Genomic DNA, 21,906 nt, shown 5'->3' on the forward strand with positions numbered 1-21,906 from the left:
TCATAAAAATTCTGGGTTTCACTAAGTAAATATTAAGACACAGTGTTTAGAAAATGTCTTTAAACTGTGCCTCCATTCGGGAGGTCTTCGCACCAGCTGCCTTGGTCTGACAAAGACAGGTTTGCTTTAGTCCACACTTTCTGTGGAATGAGGAGGAGCAGTGTGAGAGGGTCTGTGAATTTTAAATAGGAGCTTTGTGTTTTTCCTAGAATCTCCCCGAGTTCCGGCTCTAAACCCGCGGGTTTGCCTGCTGCTGCAGCTCCAGTGCAGAAGGGGCTCCATGTTACAGTTCTTTGACACAGTCATCTGAAATGGTAAAAGCTCTGTTTCCTTTAAATTCATCATGAGTCTAAAGGGCTGGGAGATGGCTAAGTAGAGAAGATGCTTGTTAGGCAAGCATAAGGACTTGTGTTCAGAATCCTAGCACACATGTAAAAACCAGGCATGTGTGACACTCATGTGTAACTGGGGTGTATGTGAGTGTGTGCAGACAAGTAGATAGTGGGGACTCAGTGTCAGCCCATCTAGACAAAATGGTAGGCTCCAGGTTCAATGAGAGACCCTGGCTCAAAAAAATAAGAGTAACTGAGAAAGACAGCCATTGTCAATCTCTGGCCTCTACATGCACACTCATGGGTAGATATACCTGTATATACAGTAGTATACATTTTACACACACACACACACACACACACACACACACACACACACACACACACACTCTACTGGTTTTTATACACCATAAATCTAGTGTCATTGGTCATGTTTTCTTCAAGGGTTGCTAGTTATGGGGAGCCCATAGGTAGCAGTATTGAAGGGACACTGAAGACAGCAAGGCACATCTGAGCAGGCTGCGTAGGTAACTGCATCTGTACTTGCAGTAAAGATCTAGCAGCTGCCTCTGGTATTTGGTTCAGTTATAAACACTGATGAAAAGGTGGTGACACTAAGGTTGGTGACATGGGAAAATTCTGGACAGAGTTTGAGAAACATACAGCCACACAGTTGAGTTCTACCCAAAGCCAAACCAAAGCAAGCAAAGAAAACCCATCTAAAAGGGAATGCACACAAGGGCCATAGCCATTCCTCACCAGTAATTGTGACTCAACATTCAATTCACAGCTCACGGATGCATGAGCTAATAAGCTTCCAGCATCCTCTGCTCAACCAAAGCCTCTTAACAAAGGTGTTGGTATGCAACTCATTAGAGAGGCTTTTCTGGTGTTTTATGGTGGACAGGAACATGACTGTTTACTACTGATCATAAGCAAAGTAAAAACTTATCAATTTGAGAATTCAACTAGAAAACCAGAAACTTAATTAATGAGTATTACAACTTTTCTCTCATTCTTTTAAGTTCAAGTGTGTCTCCAGCACAAGTTTTTACACTGTTTTTCAGAGGAGAAATCACTTTCAACTATAGTTGATGCCTCTACCTCAGACTAGTATGCAAAAGAAGGCATATTCGGCCACACAAAGAAAGCAAATTGGTTAAGTTCCTTTTAAACATGAAAGTTGGAGCAATCTGGTTGACACTACAGTGGATGGAGATTTCTTTACTAGAAATAGTTAGCTAGTCCTTTACTAACCTGGTTTCCATTTGGCTGGATTACCTTCACCGGTGGCTCCTGCATCGCTGGGCTGACTGTAGTTGAGTATGTATAAGCCACCTGGGGAATCAGAATAGTCTGCTTGTTGGCAGCGAGTGCACGCAAGCAGGGAACACTGTTCTGGTCAGCAATGGCCACGATTGTGGGTAACTGGGCAGTGACTGTAGGAATAGCAATATTTATGGGGTTGGCACTTGGTGGGATTACATTTACAACTGGTTCTGAGTCTGTAACACAGTTGTCCTTTTGTGGTTCCTTTTTTGCACAAGACAAGTTCAAGGGTTCTTCCTGGACAGAATAAACACTGTTCTGGTAAACACTACTGATAGTCGACCTTTCCAGTAACTCTCCCTGTTGCTTTGGTAGTGAGAGATCAAGAGGTTCTACTTGGGGCTCCTCCTGGGCACCGTCTGCCACACAAGAGTAACCCTGCAGGTTCCTGGCCGAAGAGAGGTTCAGAGGGGATGGGGATGATGTGCAACTTCTGGAACCATTAATGGCTGATCCTCCTGGTAAAACTGGGGAGCTAGTCATCTTGAGGGGGCTCTGTTCACTTGTGCTGTCTTCTTGGGGCTCACTTCCATCTGCAGGTTGAGGCTGCTCATCACTCTTTGCAGGGATGTTTACCGTGCCCGTTTCTGGAGAAGGTGGTTCAGGAGACTGCCCTGGAATCTGTCCAGCTTGCATCTTTTCAAACCACTTTTTAACCACATCCAGTGGTAGGTTCACAGAATCAGCAATCTTTGAGAGCTCCTCTGCGCTTGGCTGTGCGTTCAGAGCATAGTAGGCTTTTAAGAGTGACAGGAGGTTCTTTAAAGGTGGCTGACTGGGAGACAAATCGCCATCTCTGGCTGACGAAGCAGAGGACTCCGGCTTCTCGGCTTCTGGGGCGGGGGCTGGAGGCTGGGCAGGGTGTTCTGGGTCATAGTGCTTTAGTTCTGGAAGTGCATTGAGGTCTCCTGGGCAATCGTCACACAGAAGGCAAGTGCTAGCATCTACAGCCCCATCACAGCTTTTGTCCTTCTCGGACTTCACAGTGAGGTCTTCTGGGAACTTCTCACTTTTGCAGCTGCTTGTAGGGACTGGGTTTTCTTTCTTTAAATTCTGAGGAACAACCTGAAGTTGGCTAGGCTGCTCAAGACTATAGTTGATGATAATTTTGGTTGTTCCATCTTGATCAACTAAAGGAAGACTGATGGCCGAAATAACAGAATGACCACCCTGTTGGATGGATGAAGCATTGACTGCTTCTTGCTCTTTGGATGCAAGACTGGCTTGATTATTCTCCAAAACTTGCCGAATTACGTTACCGTCTACTGCTACTTTAAGTACATTCTGAATGTCACTTAAATTGATACTTATGGGAGATACCAAACCAACTGTTGGCAGAACAACAGCTTGCACCACACCCTGAGGAGAACTGGTTGCCTGCAATTGGCCACCACCACTAAAAACCCCGTTTTGTAATGGGGTTGAACAGTTGATTCCTGAAGCAACCACTATGGGTTTGAACTCATAATCCACAGGTTCAGTTTTGATTTGGTTTACAGAAAGCGGTTCTTGAAGAGGCTTATTCTCTATCTTCTGCCGTATCTGTGGGCGCGTGGGACTGCCTGGTGATGCCGAAAGAGATGGTGAGGAACACTGTGATGTCTTGAGTCCTGATCTGGGCCTCCCATTCACAGGCATCAAGCTAATACACTTCTTACTGCTTATGTGTGAGCTGTAGGAACCCGAGTGAGAAAACCGTTTCTTGCAGTTTGGGCATTCATATGGCTTCTCTCCTAAACAACAAAACAGACCCATTATGGAGTCATCACATTCCCACACTGCCCTACAGTAAAACACAGGAACCTAACAGATCCACCCTGCCCTACAGTAATATAGCAAGACACTCCTGTGTGCTCATAACATTATTTACAGCATCATTTCAAGTTCAAAACCTACAGAAATGTTAAAAACATGTAAAGTAGAACCTTCCTCTGACCAGTGTGCTAGCCAAGCAGGAACCCTTCTTAACATGTGCACAACATTCCAGTCATGCTCTGTAGCTTTCAATAACGCTCAGATATCAAAAGGACCCAGTCCACCCTTTTCCTTATCCCAGGCATCACTCGGTGTGATGCTAACACTCCACTCGGGCATCTGTACAAGACATTAATGTTGGAGGAAAGAAAAATAAATGTAATCTCCTTTCAGACTTAACAAGAATGCATGTCCTTGATTGATAAAAATTCCCACGTCCTTGCGGCTCCATTGCAAAAATCTTTCCATTATGGGGAGGAAACCTTAATAGAAGCATTTGTAACCACTGACTCCTCCCCCGCACCCAGAGAACAGGCTCTTGTGGGGAGTTCTGCCCAAGACATCAGCTTAATTTCTCATGCTAATGGGTATAGTAAAACTTTGTTTTTATGTTCAAACACATTAAATTTGGTTAACTCCAACATTTGTGTGAACTGGCAGGAAAAACAGTGTGAAGTCAGAGAAGCCCCTGCTGGTGGAGGCCTCCCTCGAAATGCTACCTAGAGTCTCCAGGACACGGACACAAGGCATTCTTTCTCCTTGGCCATCAGATACACTTTAGGAGAAAAATTTGAGAAGTACTGAGATAAAGGCAAAATTGTCACACAAGCCTAATTTTAAAATTGTGATTTTAACTCAGTTACATTCTATTAGCTGTGCAGACATCCATCAGAGCACGGGCCACATGGACACTCGGACACCACGAGAGACTTGCAGCTCCTTAGGAAATGCAATGGTGCTGATCTCTCTAGGGTTACAGCAGAGTTGTAGCAAGCACTGAGAGGTCAGTGTAAGTGCCGCCGCCGGTCCGGTGCTGCCGCCGGTGCGGTGCCACGGCCGGTGCTGCAGCTGGTGTTCTGGGTCAAGGCCATAAGCCGAGGAAACATGAACCCGCCTTCTCAGCAATGTGCTTATTTGAAGAACCAGATACTAGCATTTGAAGGGATCTAAGAAGCCCAGAACTCTTTCAATAGGGTGAGTTTGCATATTTGACCAGTTTCTGTTTAAACTGTTAGCACAAGGTTGGTGGGTGACTCTTGCAGGAGTCCTGGGGAGCACAGCCAGGCTGCTTCCCACAGAATGGGTTTAGATTCTGGCTCCATCATACACCACTTCCTTAATCTTTCCAAACCTCGGTGCTTTGGCACGTGAGCAGATAAACATACTCTTGCTGGGTTGCTATGAAGGTCATGAGATACACAGCAGAACTTCCAGTATACTCCCTACAAACGGCCGTGTTTCACTTAAAAAGCAATTTTACCACGGGATAGCCTGAGGTCTGGGCCAGCTGCTGGCTCTCATGCTCAGGTCTTTTCTTGCTCTCCTTTCTCATAATGCACACAACAGGGCTAATTTTTTTTTCTTTAACAAGCAGATCTTCTCATCCACTACATGCTGTCTTCAGCTTCCTGTATACTAAGGAAATCAGGACCCTTCACAAGCTTTTTCGGGACAGGGTTCTTAACCCTTACCTGCTTATTATCCTATCTCTGGATGTTCCTCAGTTTATCAAAATTTTGCCAACAGGCTGCTTGGAATAGGATTCAGCGCGAGAATGCTATCAGATAGAAGTGTACAGTGGCCATGAGATAAAGGGTGTGTGCCAATGCAGCTCTGATTGACAAGGGTTCTGCTCGAGATCATTTCCGTCCAACTGATAATGGCTTGAATGAGTCACAGCAGTGTCTCCCCACTAAAGAGACAGGAAGACAGATGTGTGACACCAGAGTGGGGGAGACCGTGGCTCAGAGGTGGGATGCCGCTGACAGAACTCAGCTGTGTCATGAACTAGCCAAGCAATCTTGGAGAAGTTTGTTAAGCATTATGAGCCTATCTGTCTGTATCAGAAAATTTGGGATGTAACAGAATCTATATTATGGTGTTATTTGAGACCTAAGTAACTGTCAGAACCCCATGCTTCATCGCTGCGAGGAAGGATGGTACACAGAATAATTATTCTAAACCAAAGTTACAATGTTGGAACGCTGGCTTCTAGCTTCAGAGCTTTATTTATGTTTACAGAGTGACCCAGTTTACTGTGGTGATGGTTTGCCGCCAGTTCAGCCTGGAGTTCTGTCAGGAAGTGGCGCTACTAAAGCAGAGCTACAGACTGAGTTTTAAGGGCTGAGGAGAGGGGTGCTCACATCTTACGTGAGGATTTGCAGGCTAGAATACTGAACCCACAGAATGAATATGCCAGTACTCTGTGGCAAGGTTTGTACCTGAGCACGGGTGCCTTTGTCTTACCTGAGTGGAGACATCAGAGTCTTACGGGCACAGCTCTGCTCCTAATATAGTAATATGCCCATTAACAACATGGGTCTACCCAATAATGCACACGGGTCTGCCCATTAGTGCACATGGGTCTGTTCATTAGTGCACACGGGTCTGCCCATTGGTGCACACGAGTTTATTCATTAGTGCACATGGGTCTGCCCCAAAATGCACACGAGTCTGCCCATTATTGCACACGGGTCCACCCATTAGTGCACACGGACGGGTCTGCCCATTAGTGCACACGGATCTGCCCATTAGTGCATATAGGTCTGTTCATTAGTGCACATGGGTCTGCCCATAAATGCACACAGGTCCACTCATTAGTGCACACAGATCTGCCCATTAGTGTATACGGGTCTTTTCATTAGTGCACACAGATCTGCCCATTATTGCACACGGGTCCACCCATTAGTGCACACGGATCTGTTCATTAGTACACACAGGTCTGCCCGTTAGTGCACATGGGTCTGTTCATTAGTGCACACAGGTCTGCCCAGTAGTGCACATGGTCTGTCCAGGGTTCACAGCTAAAGCTTTATGGTGATGAGAACAAAGTAACAATCCAGGTCATGTTAGAAAATGTAACTACAGACTCTGATCCTCAACAAATTTTAAAAGCTGAAGAAAACAACTAAGGAGGAATCACTGCAGATGCTTCCTGAGGAGTGTGCAGGTCACTCCTTATTAGGTGCCCTGAACAGTGGTTGCTTTTCAAGCCACCTGAAGGAAGAACTTGAGTTTGGTGGGTTTTTTTTTTTGGTTTGTTTTAAAGTTTCAATACATTATTGTCTGTAATTTTGTAAAATCTAAAGAAAATGGATCCAGTGAGATGATTCAGTGGATGTAAGTCCTTCCCACCAAGCCTGGTGGCCGAAGTTTGATTTTTGGGACCCAAATGGTAGGAGAGCCTAATTCCTTGCTAGCTATGTTGCTGTGGTCATGGTGCCTCTTCACAGCAAAGGAAACCCTAACTAAGACACCGACTGAGACAGGGCTTCCATCACCAAGCAGGATTTCCCCATTAATTTCAATGTCTTGCTTCTAGACCAGTGTTTTGATCTCTGGAATAAGCTATGCATCCCAACTTTGTTCCATTAAGAAGAGATGATAAATGCTAATATAAAACTACAGCATAAATCTTAATCAACTTATATCTTATTTTTGTTCTTTAACCCCAAACTTCATGTTTAGCTAACATTTTGAATCATCTCTAGTAAGAAGGAAGATTATCTATCCTGAGTGAGCCCTGCTGCGTAGCACAGGGCTAAGGAATAGTTCACTGTACATCAGTACCCTGCAGGTTGCAGGAGATACTCTAACATTCTAGAAACATTAATAAATAAATTATAAATAAATAAATTAATAAACATATGAAAATAAAATTTCTCTTTGAGCATCTTGACTTGAGCACGTTTAAGGAATGACTTTGGCAGGTATATTACTGAGGGCTAATTCAATTATTGATACAATGAAAGTTCCAGAAATGCAATTCCAAAAGACAGAGAACTATCAGCACTCACACATCCACCTGACAACTGCCGGGAGATCCACCCATGAATTAACCATCTTAAGGTAGATAATACCACTAAAATTACTTAATCAAAAACATATTTGAATTCAATCAAAAGAACAGATTTTACAGTGTGATGTGGGATTGTCAAATTTTCTTTATAAGCTTTGTCATTAAATCTAGAAAGCAATGCAGAACTGATGTGGAATAGAAAGATAAAGATTCAGGAGAATACGTTTTTCTTTTAAATCCTGACTGATGCTACTTAAGCTCTCTGGGTCCACACTGTCGCCCCATGAATTTTATTAGGTTCCTTTTTTACTTCTCTCATGTAAAGTCTATCTTCATTTACATTATATTCACATAGGAAAAATGGTACTTGCTGTATTATATACTTTAGAGGTTAGAACCTGTTCTGACACAGCTGTCACGCTGCACAGGATGCAGGAACAAAGTACATACTCACCACTGTGGATGCGTAAGTGCTCCTTCAGGTGGTGTTTGTATTTGAAAGCTTTTCCACACTCAGTGCACTTGAACTTACGATTACCTCCAGACTGCGTCACATGTCTCTGCAAGAAAGAACTGGTGTTTTACATCTCACACTCCAGGTGAGTTTGATGATTTCGTTGTCTGTTACAGGCCTGAAGTCATAGCAGTCACAAATACAGAATATTTCCCAGAAGAAGAGTAGTTTGTGTTTTATGAGGATCTAGGGATGGTCTTGTCTGCACTCTAGATTGAAGTTGGCAAGTTTTCTATAGAGACCTGTCAGCAGAACAAGGACCTCACCAGAGTACCAGGCCCATTTCAATAGGATGGTACAACTCTCATGTTTGATGTTTCCAAAACGTGCCTTAATCCCATGATTTTGAAAATATTTTGTTTTCATTTTAGTTTAGTTTATATCAGTTGTGTGTGTTCCCTATAGTTTATATCAGTTGTGTGTGTTCCCTGATGTTAGGACTTTGTCCTCTTCCTTCTTAGGTCCTTATTACTAGAATAGGGCCTGACATATAACAGAAATGGAAATATGTATCGAGCACATACCTTGTAAGACATGGAAATGCTCATCCTTTAGCCATAATCTGATTCCAAAGGCCTGAAAGGCCAACATTCCTGAATGGTTTCCAGGACCTCTCAGCCACCCTTCCTCACACTGCTCCCCACCCCCAAGCTGCATCACAGCTCCTTTTATTCACACCCACCAAAAAATCCTCACACATGTGGCCCTCATGGTCACTGCAGATTCTAGGAGTTTGTTTTCATAGATTTGCTTCAAGTTTGCTGTCTACCTGCTCTTTGGCAAGGGCCCTCAACACTGAGCCAAGATGGTCCCAGCTGTAGCAGAGTGGGTCTACTTTCAAAAGTCACATGGGCAGCTCTTTCACCAAGCCTTGTCTATGCTATGGCTGCACCAGTCTCTAACACAGAAAGCACTGTATGGTGCTATCAGTGCTCTCCCTGGTAAACCTCCTCAGCAAGGTCTAGGAGCAGGTAGTCATTTCCCCAGGAACTCCTTCCTTTTCTTCTGTTGCCTCCCATGTTCAGTGGCTCCTCTCAGCCTTTACTGTTAGGTCACTGCTGCAGACTCTGGTCCTCTCCTGCCTCACTACCACTCTCCTCTTAGTATCAGATTTTGTGAGTGATGCCAAGGTCCTGAGCAAACAGGTTGACTGTTTCTTCTTTTCCTGTTGACTTTTTTTTTTTAACAGAGGTTATCCATCAGCTTAGCAAAGGCACAAAGACTCTGTGGGACAATGACTTCTATAAGGTCCCTCCCTATACAGAGTTCTCCGAAATGAGCTGACATGTGCTGAAATTCAGATCTGTGCCCCAGCATCCTGTTACACTGTTACTTGGCTTGTAAAGTTAATGCCAAATGGGTAGTAGCTTGCTTGATGGTAGCTGACAGTTCCCAACCAGGACAGTGTAAAGAAAGAACAATTACTAAAGATCCTTTGATTTTCATCTTGAATATAAAGCCCACACTTTAAGTGTAATTTATAGTTAAAACACTCAGTTTATACTTCTAGAAAACATACATGGTGACAGAATTAGACTAAGCCATCAAAGTTGAGTCTTCAGGCTTAAAGTTCTCAAATTGTATGGAGATGCAGCTTCCCTGACTACTGCAGACAAACTTAGTACTTTATACTTAGTGTAGTCACTACCTCCAGGAAAAAAATCAAAAAATTGCAGCCTCCGCTTGATTTATTCAGTGCTGAAGTCATGTGGTTTAAAGACCAATATTTATTTTCCTACACAAAACATGTTGATAGAACACAGCCTGGAGTCTCTCAGACTCGGAGGGATACTTGTTATGGTTTACACAAAACAAATTAGGATGACAAGGCCCTTCCCTGAGAAGAACACTCACTAACCACCCTCTCATCTCTGTAAGACTGCACACAAGGCAGCCTCCGCGCATGCCCTGGGAGTACCCACAGGCCTCCTTTCCCAAAGCTCCCTGAGTGTGGGGAGGTGGCCGCTCTGCTTCTTTCACTTACTTGCTCTCTTCCTGACTTGTGTGATGTCATGTGGCGTTCCAGCTGGGTCCTGTATGCAAAGGTGTAACTGCACAGAGAACAGCTGAAGCTGTCTTCATTCTTCTCATGGCGGTACTTAATGTGTTCTTTCAGAGAGGTAAAGCGCTTGTAGCCTCTATCACAATATGGGCAGGTGAGCAACTGGGAGAATGCGTCTGGTGTTCCTGTGATGGGAGGAGATGCTGTAACTTAAAGCATCCAAGGAATATGTTCAGCTCCCACCCACCTGGGCCACACAGCAGCGGTGCTGCTCCCGTTACATCTGCCCTCAAACAGTGGACAGGTATTGCCACTTATGAAAGAAAAAGAATGACAATAAACACAGGTTAAGTTGCTTAAAAGTTATACAGCAAGCAAATGATTAACTTAGCATTCAACCACAGCCTTCAAATCCCCTGTCTCAGAACCCTAATTCTTTCCCTTTTTGGTGTTTGGTTAACTGAAGAAATATAATTCGTGATCCTAGAGAAGCTAAATAAGAAGGTGAACCTGAAGAAAATCATATAGTTATCCTCCTGGATATTGGAAGTACACAAGATTGCCAGGCAAACTTGGATGCACGGGGAGTGGGGGGTGGAAGTAAGGGGAGATGGTTAGAGAGAAAGGAGAAGGGGAGGATGGGGGATAGCTTGGGAGAATGGGATGGGGGGAGGGAGGAAGGATGGATATGGGAACAGGGACATATATATCTCAACTAAGGGAGCCATTTTAGGGTTTGCAAGAGACTTGATTCTAGAGGAGTTCCCAGGTCCAAGGAGAGGTCCCCAGATTGTTCCCTGGGCAGCAGAGGAGAGGGTGCCTGAACTGGCCTTGGCCCATAACCATACTGATGAATATTTTGCATATCACCATAGAACCTTCATCAGGTGATGGATGGAGATAGAGACAGAGACCCACATTGGAACACAGGACTTAACTCCCTAGGTCCAAATGAGAAGCAGAAGGAGGGAGAATGTGAGCAAGGAAGTCAGGATCAGAGGGAACCTTCATCCGACGATAGATGGAGATCGAGACAGAGACCCACATTGGAGCACTGGACTGAGACCCCAAGGTCCAAATGAGGAGCAGAAGGAGGGAGAACATGAACAAGGAAGTCAGGACCGCGAGGGGTGTGTTCACCCACTGATACAAGGGCACTGATCTAAGGAGAGCTCACCAAGGCCCGCTGGACTGGGACTGAATGAGCATGTGATCAAACCGGATTCTCTGAATGTGGCTGACATGGGGGCTGTCTGAGAAGCCATTGACAATGGCACTGGGACTTGTTTCGTTTGCATGTACTGGCTTTTTGGAATCCAGTCTGTTTGGATGCTCACCTTCCTGGACCTGGAGGGAGCGGGGAGGAACTTGAACTTCCCACAGGGCAGGAAACCCTGACTACTCTTAGGGATGGAGAGGGAGGAGGAGAGGGAGTGGGGGAAGTGGGAGGGTGTTCGGAGGAGGGGCGGAAATGGAAACTTTTATAATTTAATAAACTTTAAAAAAAAAGAAGTTAGTTCATAAGTGACACCTTACTGTAAATATACTCTCTATTTTCTTCAATTTTAAATTCTTTATAGAAAATAGGCAACTTAAGGTAGTTTATAATCTTCAGATGCTTCATACACACATACTACTTTACTGGAGTGAGTCCATATAAACTAATTGTCTTACTTTAAGACAACTCTACAGATGAGAGATTGAAACCTGAACTTTAAATGATTAGTCAAGTATGTTGAAATATCTACAAATATATGAGTAAAAATCAAATAACCAGAGCTCCTAAGTTCACTATGGCATCTGTAACTGCTAGCTAACAAGGCCACTTGATCCAGAGAGTTTAGTTAGGCACCATTCTAGTGCAGACTCTTCTTTTGGAGAAAGCCATATTTTATTTTGCACAAGACAATGGGAAACTAGCATTTTTGGACCTCTCCCTTGCCAGGATGCCCAGTGAATTTGACTGATTCTAGAAATGGTAACATCAAAAGGTAAGATCTGCTGCTCTTGGTGTTTGCTGGCATGGCAATGTCCCATGGTTCCATTAACCAAACTGCTCTTCCCCCTGTGCCAGGGAGCTATGCACACTCACTATGTGCTACAGTTTGTCTTCATGATTCATCTGTACAATCATTAAGCAAATCGTTCATGGGCTGTTCATGCTATTTGGATAGCAAGTTATTTTCTTAAACCAGTGTATTGGATTCCCTTAAACATATGGACTTATTCTTTTTGGTCACTAGCAAAAACAATAAAAAGTAAATGTGAAGGTGTTTTAAGAATCACAGAATGAAGGAACAAGGGTGGGTTAATCAAAACTATGGATATATGAAAAAGTCTTGTGAAAAAAATAATTTATAAAAAGAGTCTGAATGGGGGTAGTCTGCACAGGTGGACAATGCTTCCTCAGAAGACATGGACATTAAATGAACCATAGCGCTAGGTGTTGACTGGTCTGGGAGACCTCAGGAGCCCCAAATACATGTTATTGCCATTATTCTTGTTTGCTCAACAGAATTAGATGGTAAAACCCTATTCCTGAAGACACCACACACTTTGGTTTCAGGACATACGAAAATCAATCTCAAACTTACTGGGAAACTTCCTGCAGGCTAGCTAGCTATTATAGTTCTGGAAGGTGCTACTATGTAGGGGTCACTAGAGAGGGAAAGCTGTCTGTCAATCAACTCACCCCCTGGTAGAACCTACACATTATAATACTGAATGGTCTGGAACAATGTGCCCACTGGAGAAATAGTGGCATGGCTGTTTTGGGGATAATCAATAGTTTTCCGAGGCCTTATCCATAGGAGGGAATTCATGCCTAATACTGATAAGCTGGTCAAAGCCTGTGGTTGGGGAGGTCATTGGTACCAGATGGGAACCCACCATCACTACTTTGCTAAATGGGCTGTCAAGCAGCCTTCTGAGTATTTCTGCCTATATCACCAATTAGGGCTGTTTTCAACCTTTGCTGGAAAAGCTGCTTTTTGTGGCAAGCAGCAGTAAAATGCAGAGACTCACAACCAGTCAAAGTGCTGAGAATAAGTGACTGTTACATGCTCAACCCAAAACAGTACATTAATATCAAGCCTCCTGAAGTGCATGGAACAGTGTGGAGAGGAAGACTGAGGAATGTACTCAGTGCAGACAGGAAGGCGTGCTGTCAAATGCTGTCTTCTGGTATGACATGGTCACTGCTCTCATTAAATCACAGTGGTTTATATACATACTTGATGTGGGAATCCCCTCTGTGCGTTGCTTATACTGGTTAATGAATAAAGAAACTGCCTTGGCCTGATAGGGCAGAACTTAGGTAGGCGGAAAAGACAGAACTGAATTCTGGGAGGAAAAAAGCAGAGTCAGAGAGACACCATAGATCTACTGCCACAGTTAAGACATGCTGTTGAAACTTAGCCGGTAAGCCACTGCCACGTGGTGATAGATTAATAGAAATGGGTTAAACTCAGATGTAAGAGTTAGCCAATAAGAAGTTAGAGCTAAGGGACCAAGCAGTGATTTAATTAATACAGTTTCTGTGTGGTTATTTGGGAGCTAAGCTGGCTGGGCGGCTGGGATGAACAAGTAGCCCGCTTCCTTGCAGCAACTGGCTACACATACTCTATAATTCAAATACACACACACACACACACACACACACACACACATATATATGTATATATATATACATACACACACACATATATATATATGGTTGTTTATATACATACTCTATAATTCAAATACTTTACTAATTCAGAGTAGTTAGCCCCCCACCCCTGACCTTTTACCAGGTTTACTGGCAACAACAAGGTTCATAAGGATGAACATACTAGCCTGATTTATTATTTATGGAACAAATCTGTATATTTGTGTTTTTCTTTCATTGGGGCTTTTTTCAAATTATTTGTTATATAAAAGTTTTACATATATTTAAATAGGTTTAACTTTTTTTCTGTTTCTCTTTCATTTCTATTATAACCTCCTGCATCTTGGACTGAAATGCAAACATATTAGAAACAAACAGTCAGGAATTGAAAACAGAAAGAGTGGAGTCTTTCAGTATTACAACAAGAGGGACCATGGGTTCTCTGAGTGCCTTAACAGAGCACAAAGCACTAGTTATTCAACTGAATTACAGAGATCCTTGAGTTGACATTTACCTTCTTCAAATATACCTGCTTAGCAAGGTAGAGGAGCAGACCCTACGTTTACTTCCTTTATCACAGATTTCATTACAGGAAATTCTGTCCATTCTAGCCTGAATCATACATTTTTTTGTCATCACTCCTGCCCCCAGATAGGATCTTATACAATCGGGCTTTGAGCTCATGATACCCTTAGCTCAGCTGCCCTCATACTGGGGTTCCATGTGTACACTACCACACTTGCTTCTTGCTCTGCTCTTTTCTTAGAGTCGATTGTCATTTAACAAAGATACAGTTGACTCTTGATTCAACAAAAGATACAAGTCTTTACACGTGACTATAACATCTTCTTTCTTCATTGTTTTTAGATAAGCTCTCATGTAGCTCAGGTTGACTCATGTAGCTTGGGTTGGCCTCCAGCTTACAATGCAGTTAAGGACGGCCCTGAATTTCTGATCTCCCTGCCTCCATCTCCTAAGTGTGGCATTGCAGGTGTGTGCCACTACACTTGGCTTATTTCATGCTAAGGACTGAACTCAAGGCTTGGTGCATGCTAGGCAAGTGATCTACCAACTGAGCTACGTCTCAACTCCCTGTTTTCTTTTTTCATGCCATATTTTCTCAATTTCCTCAAAAAAGTTCAAAGTTGATTGTTTGAATATTAAGTTATATCTATCCACTCAATGGAGAACTCCAGAAAACTGAAGAAAAATTTAGGAAATTAACACTCGATGAATCCTGGAAAATTGTAAGACCCTTCTTATTCTTGGTACAAATATGACATCACAGCACTTATACAGGAACACTTACATGTGATTAGCATTTGGTTATTATTCTTGGAAGGGCAGATTGGCAGCCTGTCTCTGATTAGGAGTTCTGAATATATTCTGAATTGGCCTTTCACCCCGCTTTACTCCCTGAGAATCCATACTGATGTGGACTAAAGCACACCCCGAGAACTACTGCTCCACTTTGGGTGCTCTCAGCTGGACCACCCTATTTCACTTGCTAAAAGAATATTAACAAACAAACAAAACAATCAAAGGACAGAATGGGTCAAATTCCTCCTCAATTCTGCCAGCAGCTTCTATTTCAATGGGAGGTGATATAAGCACTGAAGAAGCTGCCTGATAGCAGGTCAACACCTGGTGAGTCAGTGCCTGGTGTGCATCCAAGAGCAGCCAACAACTCAACGCTGTACTGATTCTCTTGAGCACCCATGACTTTTTGGTTCTCATAGTGTTCCCTTTAGCAGAAATATGTGCCTGCAATAGAGTAACAGAAATAACAACCTTTAACTTGAGAAAGAAACAGCGTGCTAAGCTGTCCTCACCATTTTCGTCTTGACCACTGGCTTCTGGTGTGCCCTGCCGCTGGTCCTCATCGGGCGCCTCAGGGTAAATGATGGCCGTGTCTTGTTGGTGCAGGAACTCTTCCACATTAGGGTCATGGTTTTGCTCATTTTCTGCATCTGAGTCACACTCATCATCTTTTACTGAAAGAAACATACTCTCTATAAAAAGCTATTCTACCACAAAATTATCTTAACGTTTTTCTAAGAATTTACTTATCTTGATAGAAAATACCTGAAAGCTAAAAATGTATTCTACTTATTCTTGCAATCTAGTCAGTATTTGTTTTATAGATCTCAAATGCCATAAATATATGAAATTCTCAAAGTCCCTCTTGAGTTCCAGAGCCAAACTTCATTCCACCTCACTAATAGCACAACTCAGAGAAAGTCATGTGAGATAACTTAATGATAAACCAGGGAAAAATATATCTCAGTTGTCTTTAGTTACCTACCATGAAAGTTACCTTAACTCTGACTCATTCCCACATACCCCAGCCTTTCAATTTAGTTGTGTGATTACCTAGAAAGTTGACAAATCATCTGTAGCTAGACATCTAATAGGAGCCAAAGGTATCAAATCGGTAAACTTTCTTTTCTAAACAAGGCTTTCCTTCTTGGCTTCCGCCCCAGTAGTGTTTAGTTTATGGTGGGGACCTTCTTCTTGAGTTCAAAGGTTTAAGAGAACTCGAATATGTTCCCTTTGGAATGGTGACCAGGATGCCCTGAGGCCTCTAAAGCAGCTCTGCCACTCCAAAGCTCTAGAGGACATCAACCACTCCATGGTCCATCTCCTCCGTGGCTCTAGAGGACATCATCCACTCCGTGGTCCGTCTCCTCCATGGCTCTAGAGGACATCATCCACTCCGTGGTCCGTTTCCTCCGTGGTTCGAGAGGACATCATCCACTCCATGGTCCGTTTCCTCCATGGCTTTAGAGGACACCATCCACTCCATGGTCCGTCTCCTCCGTGGTTCTAGAGGACATCATCCACTCCATGGTTCATTTCCTCTGTGGTTCTAGAGGATATCATCCACTCCATGGTCCATTTCCTCCATGGCGTTAGTCATGCCGTGACTAACGAGTCTACAGGAGTCAAGCTAGACCTCATACAGACTTCAGGCTAGTTCTATAAAGTGCCCCTTCCTAGTAGTCCAAGACTGACCCTGCAAGACTGGATCTTCTTAGGATGGATCCTGTCTAGGACTTGAGAACCAATGATACAATTACAGTTGTCACTAGCTTTTCAGCTTTATTTATTTATTTATTTATTTATTTTGCTTTTCAGCTTTTTAATACAGAAATCATTTCTTGTACACTGGGAACTGTATCATTTAATCCATGCCAGTCAGCACCACATGACTTAGCCTCTCCTGTATTGTACGATTTCACTCATGTCAGTCACCAGCCTGCAGGAGGATGCTTTGCAGAGGTAAGCCAGAAACTTGTGGTTACAGTTCCTCAGTGTCATCTGTGCTTTCTGGGTTCTCTTCATGCTTTACTTCTCATAGGATCCTCTGGTCTCACTTTCTTAATATGAAAAGGGAGAAAAGGGCGTGTTCCTTCTCGTCCATTGCTTTAACGAGGCACCCTCCAAGCACAAAGTTAACCAAAGTGACATATAAGCAAAGCAGGTCTCCCTGTTTACATGGGTTCTGTGAGGTGTGATGCATGTGACATGAAGTGTGTGGGTTCTAACCTGGAAGCTGAAGCAAACTATGTAACACTACAGATAGAGGAAGACATGTGATGTCTTCATGAATTTCATCCCTAATTGCTAGCCAGGAGGCTGCTAGAGGGAACAAAGAGCATTCTCAAACATCATTCTTAGGGCATTGTTAGCTGGGATTTCTGAATAGCTAAGGTAGTTCTCAGCAGTGGCACTGAGACCTGTGATGCTTCAACTCATCACATTCTGGATACACTCAAGAAGGACATTTAGATTTTATCTTAATCTTACAGATTATCTAGAGTTAGATTTGCCAAGATAGTTACACCTATTTTTTCTCAAATAGCTGTGAAAAATTTAAATTTATTTTATAAAATGGTAATACTTTCCACACCCTGTAGCAAAACTATACACACACACACACACACACACACACACACACACACACACACACACATTTGGGCTGCTTGCACTAAAGTGCACTGTGCTCAGGAATTTACATGCTTAGTTTTAGGCTGACATGAACAATTCATATTTTATCCATCTATTTTAAGTGCTGGGGAGTACACATGATGAAAAGGTCAAATGCGAAGCAAATCTATAACTGTGTATATAACCATTAGAGTAATGGGAAAACTCAGTTTTCCCTTAGGTGAGAAAACACAGCACTGGTTGTCAAGGTCAGAATTACAGAACTATCAATACAAATTAAAGGGAGCAAATATTTAACACAAAAGCTACAAGAGTTCGTCCTCAGTATGAAGTTTTCTCCTATGCTGACATCGTCACCTTCCATTTGTGAAGCTTTGTGAACTATTGCCTATATAGACACTGATGGGATGCTTATAGCAACGAAGGGTGTTTGGGGTAAGGGTCCCACTGTCTGAAGACGAGGCTTGGCCAATAGTTCTCTTAATACATGAGCAGCTAAAAGAAGTAAGCTGTAGAAAAAGCAAACAGTGAACTTTGCACAGTGTCCTTCTGTCTGCAGCTATTCCCTATTCCCTGCAAAATGGAAGGCAATCTCTAAGTTTCTTTTGGTTCATTATGTAGCCCTGGCTGGCCCTGAGCCATGAATGTAGACCTAATCCTGGTATCAAAGAGTCATGTCTCCAAAGCTCCACTGCCATCCTTCCCTAAGAGCCACATTCACTAGGATTTACTATATATAAGCTTACTTGCTCCTGACTCCACCTCCTGGTCCCTGTAAACTAAAAGGAAGAAACAGCAAAGTCCATTTAGGAGCCTCTAGGACAGTGGTTCTCAACTTGTGGGTCACAACCTGTTTGGGGTAGGGACAGAGAAATGACCCTATCCCAGGGGTGGCCTAAGACCATTGGAAAACAGAATATTTACATTACAATTAATAACAATAGGAAAATCACAGTTGTGAAGTAGCAATGCAATAATTTTAAGGTTGGGGGTCATACGAGGAACTGTGCTAAAGGCTGAGAACAGCTGCGGCAGAGGAACCTTCACTGGGGGAGGGCCTGGCATTCTGCAGCTGCTCTGCTTTCCACACATGGTTTTCTGAAGAGAGAAAATCTATATGTCAGGACTTTAAACTGAAAGGATGACTTTTACAGGAAAGAACAAACTGAGATAAAACATTATGAACCTGGAGCTACGGGTGTGTTGTTTGACAGTATTTTGTATGGATGAGGGAATGGTCCTCTAACTCTGGTAATACAAGATTTATAAATCATAAAAGTTATCATTAAAGGCAACAAACAGCCCTATTTTGTGTTCAACAGCATTACTTTTTTTACTCAAAACTAAGACTTTAAATATTTCATATGACATTATTACCTTTCAAATACTATATGTCAAGTTTAAATACCTTAATTTGTAAGGTAGCATGACAAATATTTGATAACAAGCAGATCTGAATACATTATTCATGCAAGTTACACATGGCCAAGGTAAGGTACAAAAAGTAGGCAGTAGGCACAATTCACCATATGCTTCATTATTAATTAATTCTTTGAAATTCAAAGTTTACTTTCATTTGAAGGAAATAGTGATTATAAGTGATAATGCTTACAGATGAACAATATCTGTTTTGGTCACTTGCAAGTCACAGATCATTTATAAGATGCTATGGATTGCCCTGAAGACGCATTTTAAAGTTAACAAACATAAAAATATTTGAAATAACATGTTAGGAATACCTAACCCAAGGTTGAGTGTGTGTACACACACACACACACACACACACACACACACACACACACACACACACACACATCATTTTGTGGGAAGTACATCTCTATGGAGTTCGCTGGTTTGGTTCTGGCTTATGGGCCGTGGAAGAATGCTTGATGACAATACAAGTGTGAGATGAGATGATAGAACGTTGGTCTGAATCCACTACAGTGGGACAGCCTTGAATCTCGGGAATGTGTACTTTTACTTGCCTAGGAGCAAATGTCCTTGTTTACTATAACTGAATTTCATTTTGGTCACTGCAATCAGAGTTCTTGTTTGCTATTCTATGTTCACTCAACTCATCAACACTCATGATTACCATGAAGTTTACAGAGAACCCAAGACACTGCTTACTTTCTCTTCCCTGCTTTCCATCCTGCGGATAACTCAAAGCACGTTGGCAACTAACAACTCAGTTCAAGGTAGTAAAGTTCTGCACTTTTATAACTTTGGTAAAAACATCGTATATGTTCAAAGAATCATTTTAACACTTGATTTTATAATCTGTAGATTATATTCATAAGTATAAAATGGAAAATCTGTATTATATAAGCCTAAAATTCTATATTTAAATAACTCTAACATCTAGGTTTTTCTATAGTGCCCCATATGCTAAAGTTCTTTGCCAGTTAAGGAGGGCAAAATAACGGATAAGGAAACAGACTAAACCCAGGATTCACAAGGATAAAAGCCAGGGTCACAAAAGCCCTCTATTAAGGCAGCAGTGACCGATGCACCTCCTGCACCACCTGCCTGAGCTGCTGGCCCCAGGATTCCTCCCTTCATTTCCTAACCGAAGCAAAGAACAAGGGGCTAAGACAGATCCACACTTTTAGCTTCTGAAATATGAAAAGAAAACTGAGTTCAGATTATATTTTATTTTGAATTTTCCTTTTTAAAAATACGTAGTGTGATTTTGAAAATAGAGCTTTATAAAGAAATCAGGTAAACCGCTTTGTCATGAAGATATCTCAAAAGAAAAATCAGACCAGTTTTGGATATACTTCTGGAAATACACTTGTTTTTGGAATTGCTGGTTAAGTACATTTTACCTAGACTTCTTTGGGACCAGAAGTAATTGAGAGTTCAGATTTTTCAATATTGATGCAAATAAATGAGGCAACTTTGGGAGAGAAGCAAATCAAACTTAAAATGTTTGTTTCATATACCCCTTATACACACAGCCCTAAGATACTTTTCTACAATATTCTTAGAGCACCCAAAGCTGGACTCTGACCAGTTATGAGGTCAGGTGTGAATTTGTTAGTGGTAACCTGTCATTACACACAAAGTCTCAGATTTCTAACATAAAGGGACACTGGGAGTCTTAGAGAACAACTTTATTTATAGGTTGGGGGGCAAAGCTTAGAAGTAGTAGAGATCCCCCCATTTCTCCTCCATACTACACATTCCTGGGCTCCAGGCACTGCATAAGAAGCTGCACCAACTTCTCTATTAGTCTCCACAGCATCCCATTTTATAAGTTAAAAACTCAAGCAAAACTGTTTTGGTGATACCAACAACTTGCTAGACACACAGTCACTTGGGGGAAGAGGTTGAAAGCAGGCTGACCTGACTGTCACACCCTGCCCTTCAAACTGGAGGTAACCTGGTGCAGAACTGAATCAAACCTTGTGGTGCCCAAACACACACACAAAGTACTACAGGATTCCTTCTCCTCTATTCTGCACCATATCAACTGATAGACTATAACAAATAGAAATGGAGGCTTGTTATTCTCACAGGCCACCTCTGTACTCATAGTGGTCTAATTATAAAATCTGGCACAGAATAGATGCGGAATAAAGATATTATAAATAAATGTCTACATTGGAGCAGAAAGAATTTCTGTTTTCTATATTATCATAATTTGGAATGTGCATTTACAAAAGATACAGGGTTAAAAGATGAAATGATTTTTAGTTGGAGCAGAGTACATGTCCTAGTTATAATCAGAATATTCACAAAATTATATTGAATAACACAGTTATTTATACCCTAATTAAATTCCACTGAAGATGTCAGTCAGAAATCCTGATTTTTATTTCTCTTAAGATTGCCTGTTAAGAAAAAGAGCACTAACCACACATCTGAACACCCGTTAGAACATTCATCCTCTAAAACCGTGGATTACAAACTGGGCCAAGACCTCAGCATGTCCTTCAAGTTTGGCCTCTCCTTCACATTTCTTTTTGCATTTTTTGAGGAAAAGGTTTTATACCTAGGTTGGCTTTGAACCCATAGAAATCTTTCCACTTCAGCCTTGTGAGGGTTGTGATTGCATTACAGGAATGGCCCGCCATGCAGAGTCAGCAGATTTTTATTTATTAACATTTACATTAATACTTAAGGATAATCATTATATGAAAAACAGTTAAAATATACATACTTTTCAAACAAACATGGAAATTATGTCTAAAGTTATAGAGAAAGTTATGAGATAGTTATAAAAAAGAATTCTCAGTTCGTACTTCCCACTGACAAAATGACAAGACTTACAGAATTATAGGACAGGCACCAAATCTGCTGTGTGTGTGTAAACCTCTAAGCATTCATCCTCATTCCTTCTTCTTATTGTCC

General features: G+C 42.1%; 1 protein-coding gene across 6 annotated transcripts in view; it reads right to left on the minus strand.

The window, feature by feature from the left end:
- The window catches only part of Zeb1 (zinc finger E-box binding homeobox 1), a 167,087-nt gene that overhangs the window by 5,083 nt on the left and 140,098 nt on the right, over nt 1-21,906 (minus strand). For 5 of the 6 annotated variants that reach the window (XM_085698931.2, XM_085698926.2, XM_085698929.2 and 2 more), the window contains 4 exons: nt 15,432-15,593; nt 9,933-10,135; nt 7,889-7,994; nt 1,590-3,394 (listed from right to left, as the gene is read on the minus strand). In XM_085698931.2, coding sequence (XP_085555057.1) covers nt 1,590-3,394; nt 7,889-7,994; nt 9,933-10,135; nt 15,432-15,593 — 2,276 coding nt within the window. The remainder of the gene's footprint in view (nt 1-1,589; nt 3,395-7,888; nt 7,995-9,932; nt 10,136-15,431; nt 15,594-21,906) is intronic. The other variant, XM_085698928.2, reaches the window with a different exon arrangement.

The sequence above is a fragment of the Myodes glareolus genome, chromosome 14 (genome assembly GCF_982192425.1).
Source record: "Myodes glareolus chromosome 14, mMyoGla1.1, whole genome shotgun sequence".
Lineage (NCBI taxonomy): Eukaryota > Metazoa > Chordata > Mammalia > Rodentia > Cricetidae > Myodes > Myodes glareolus.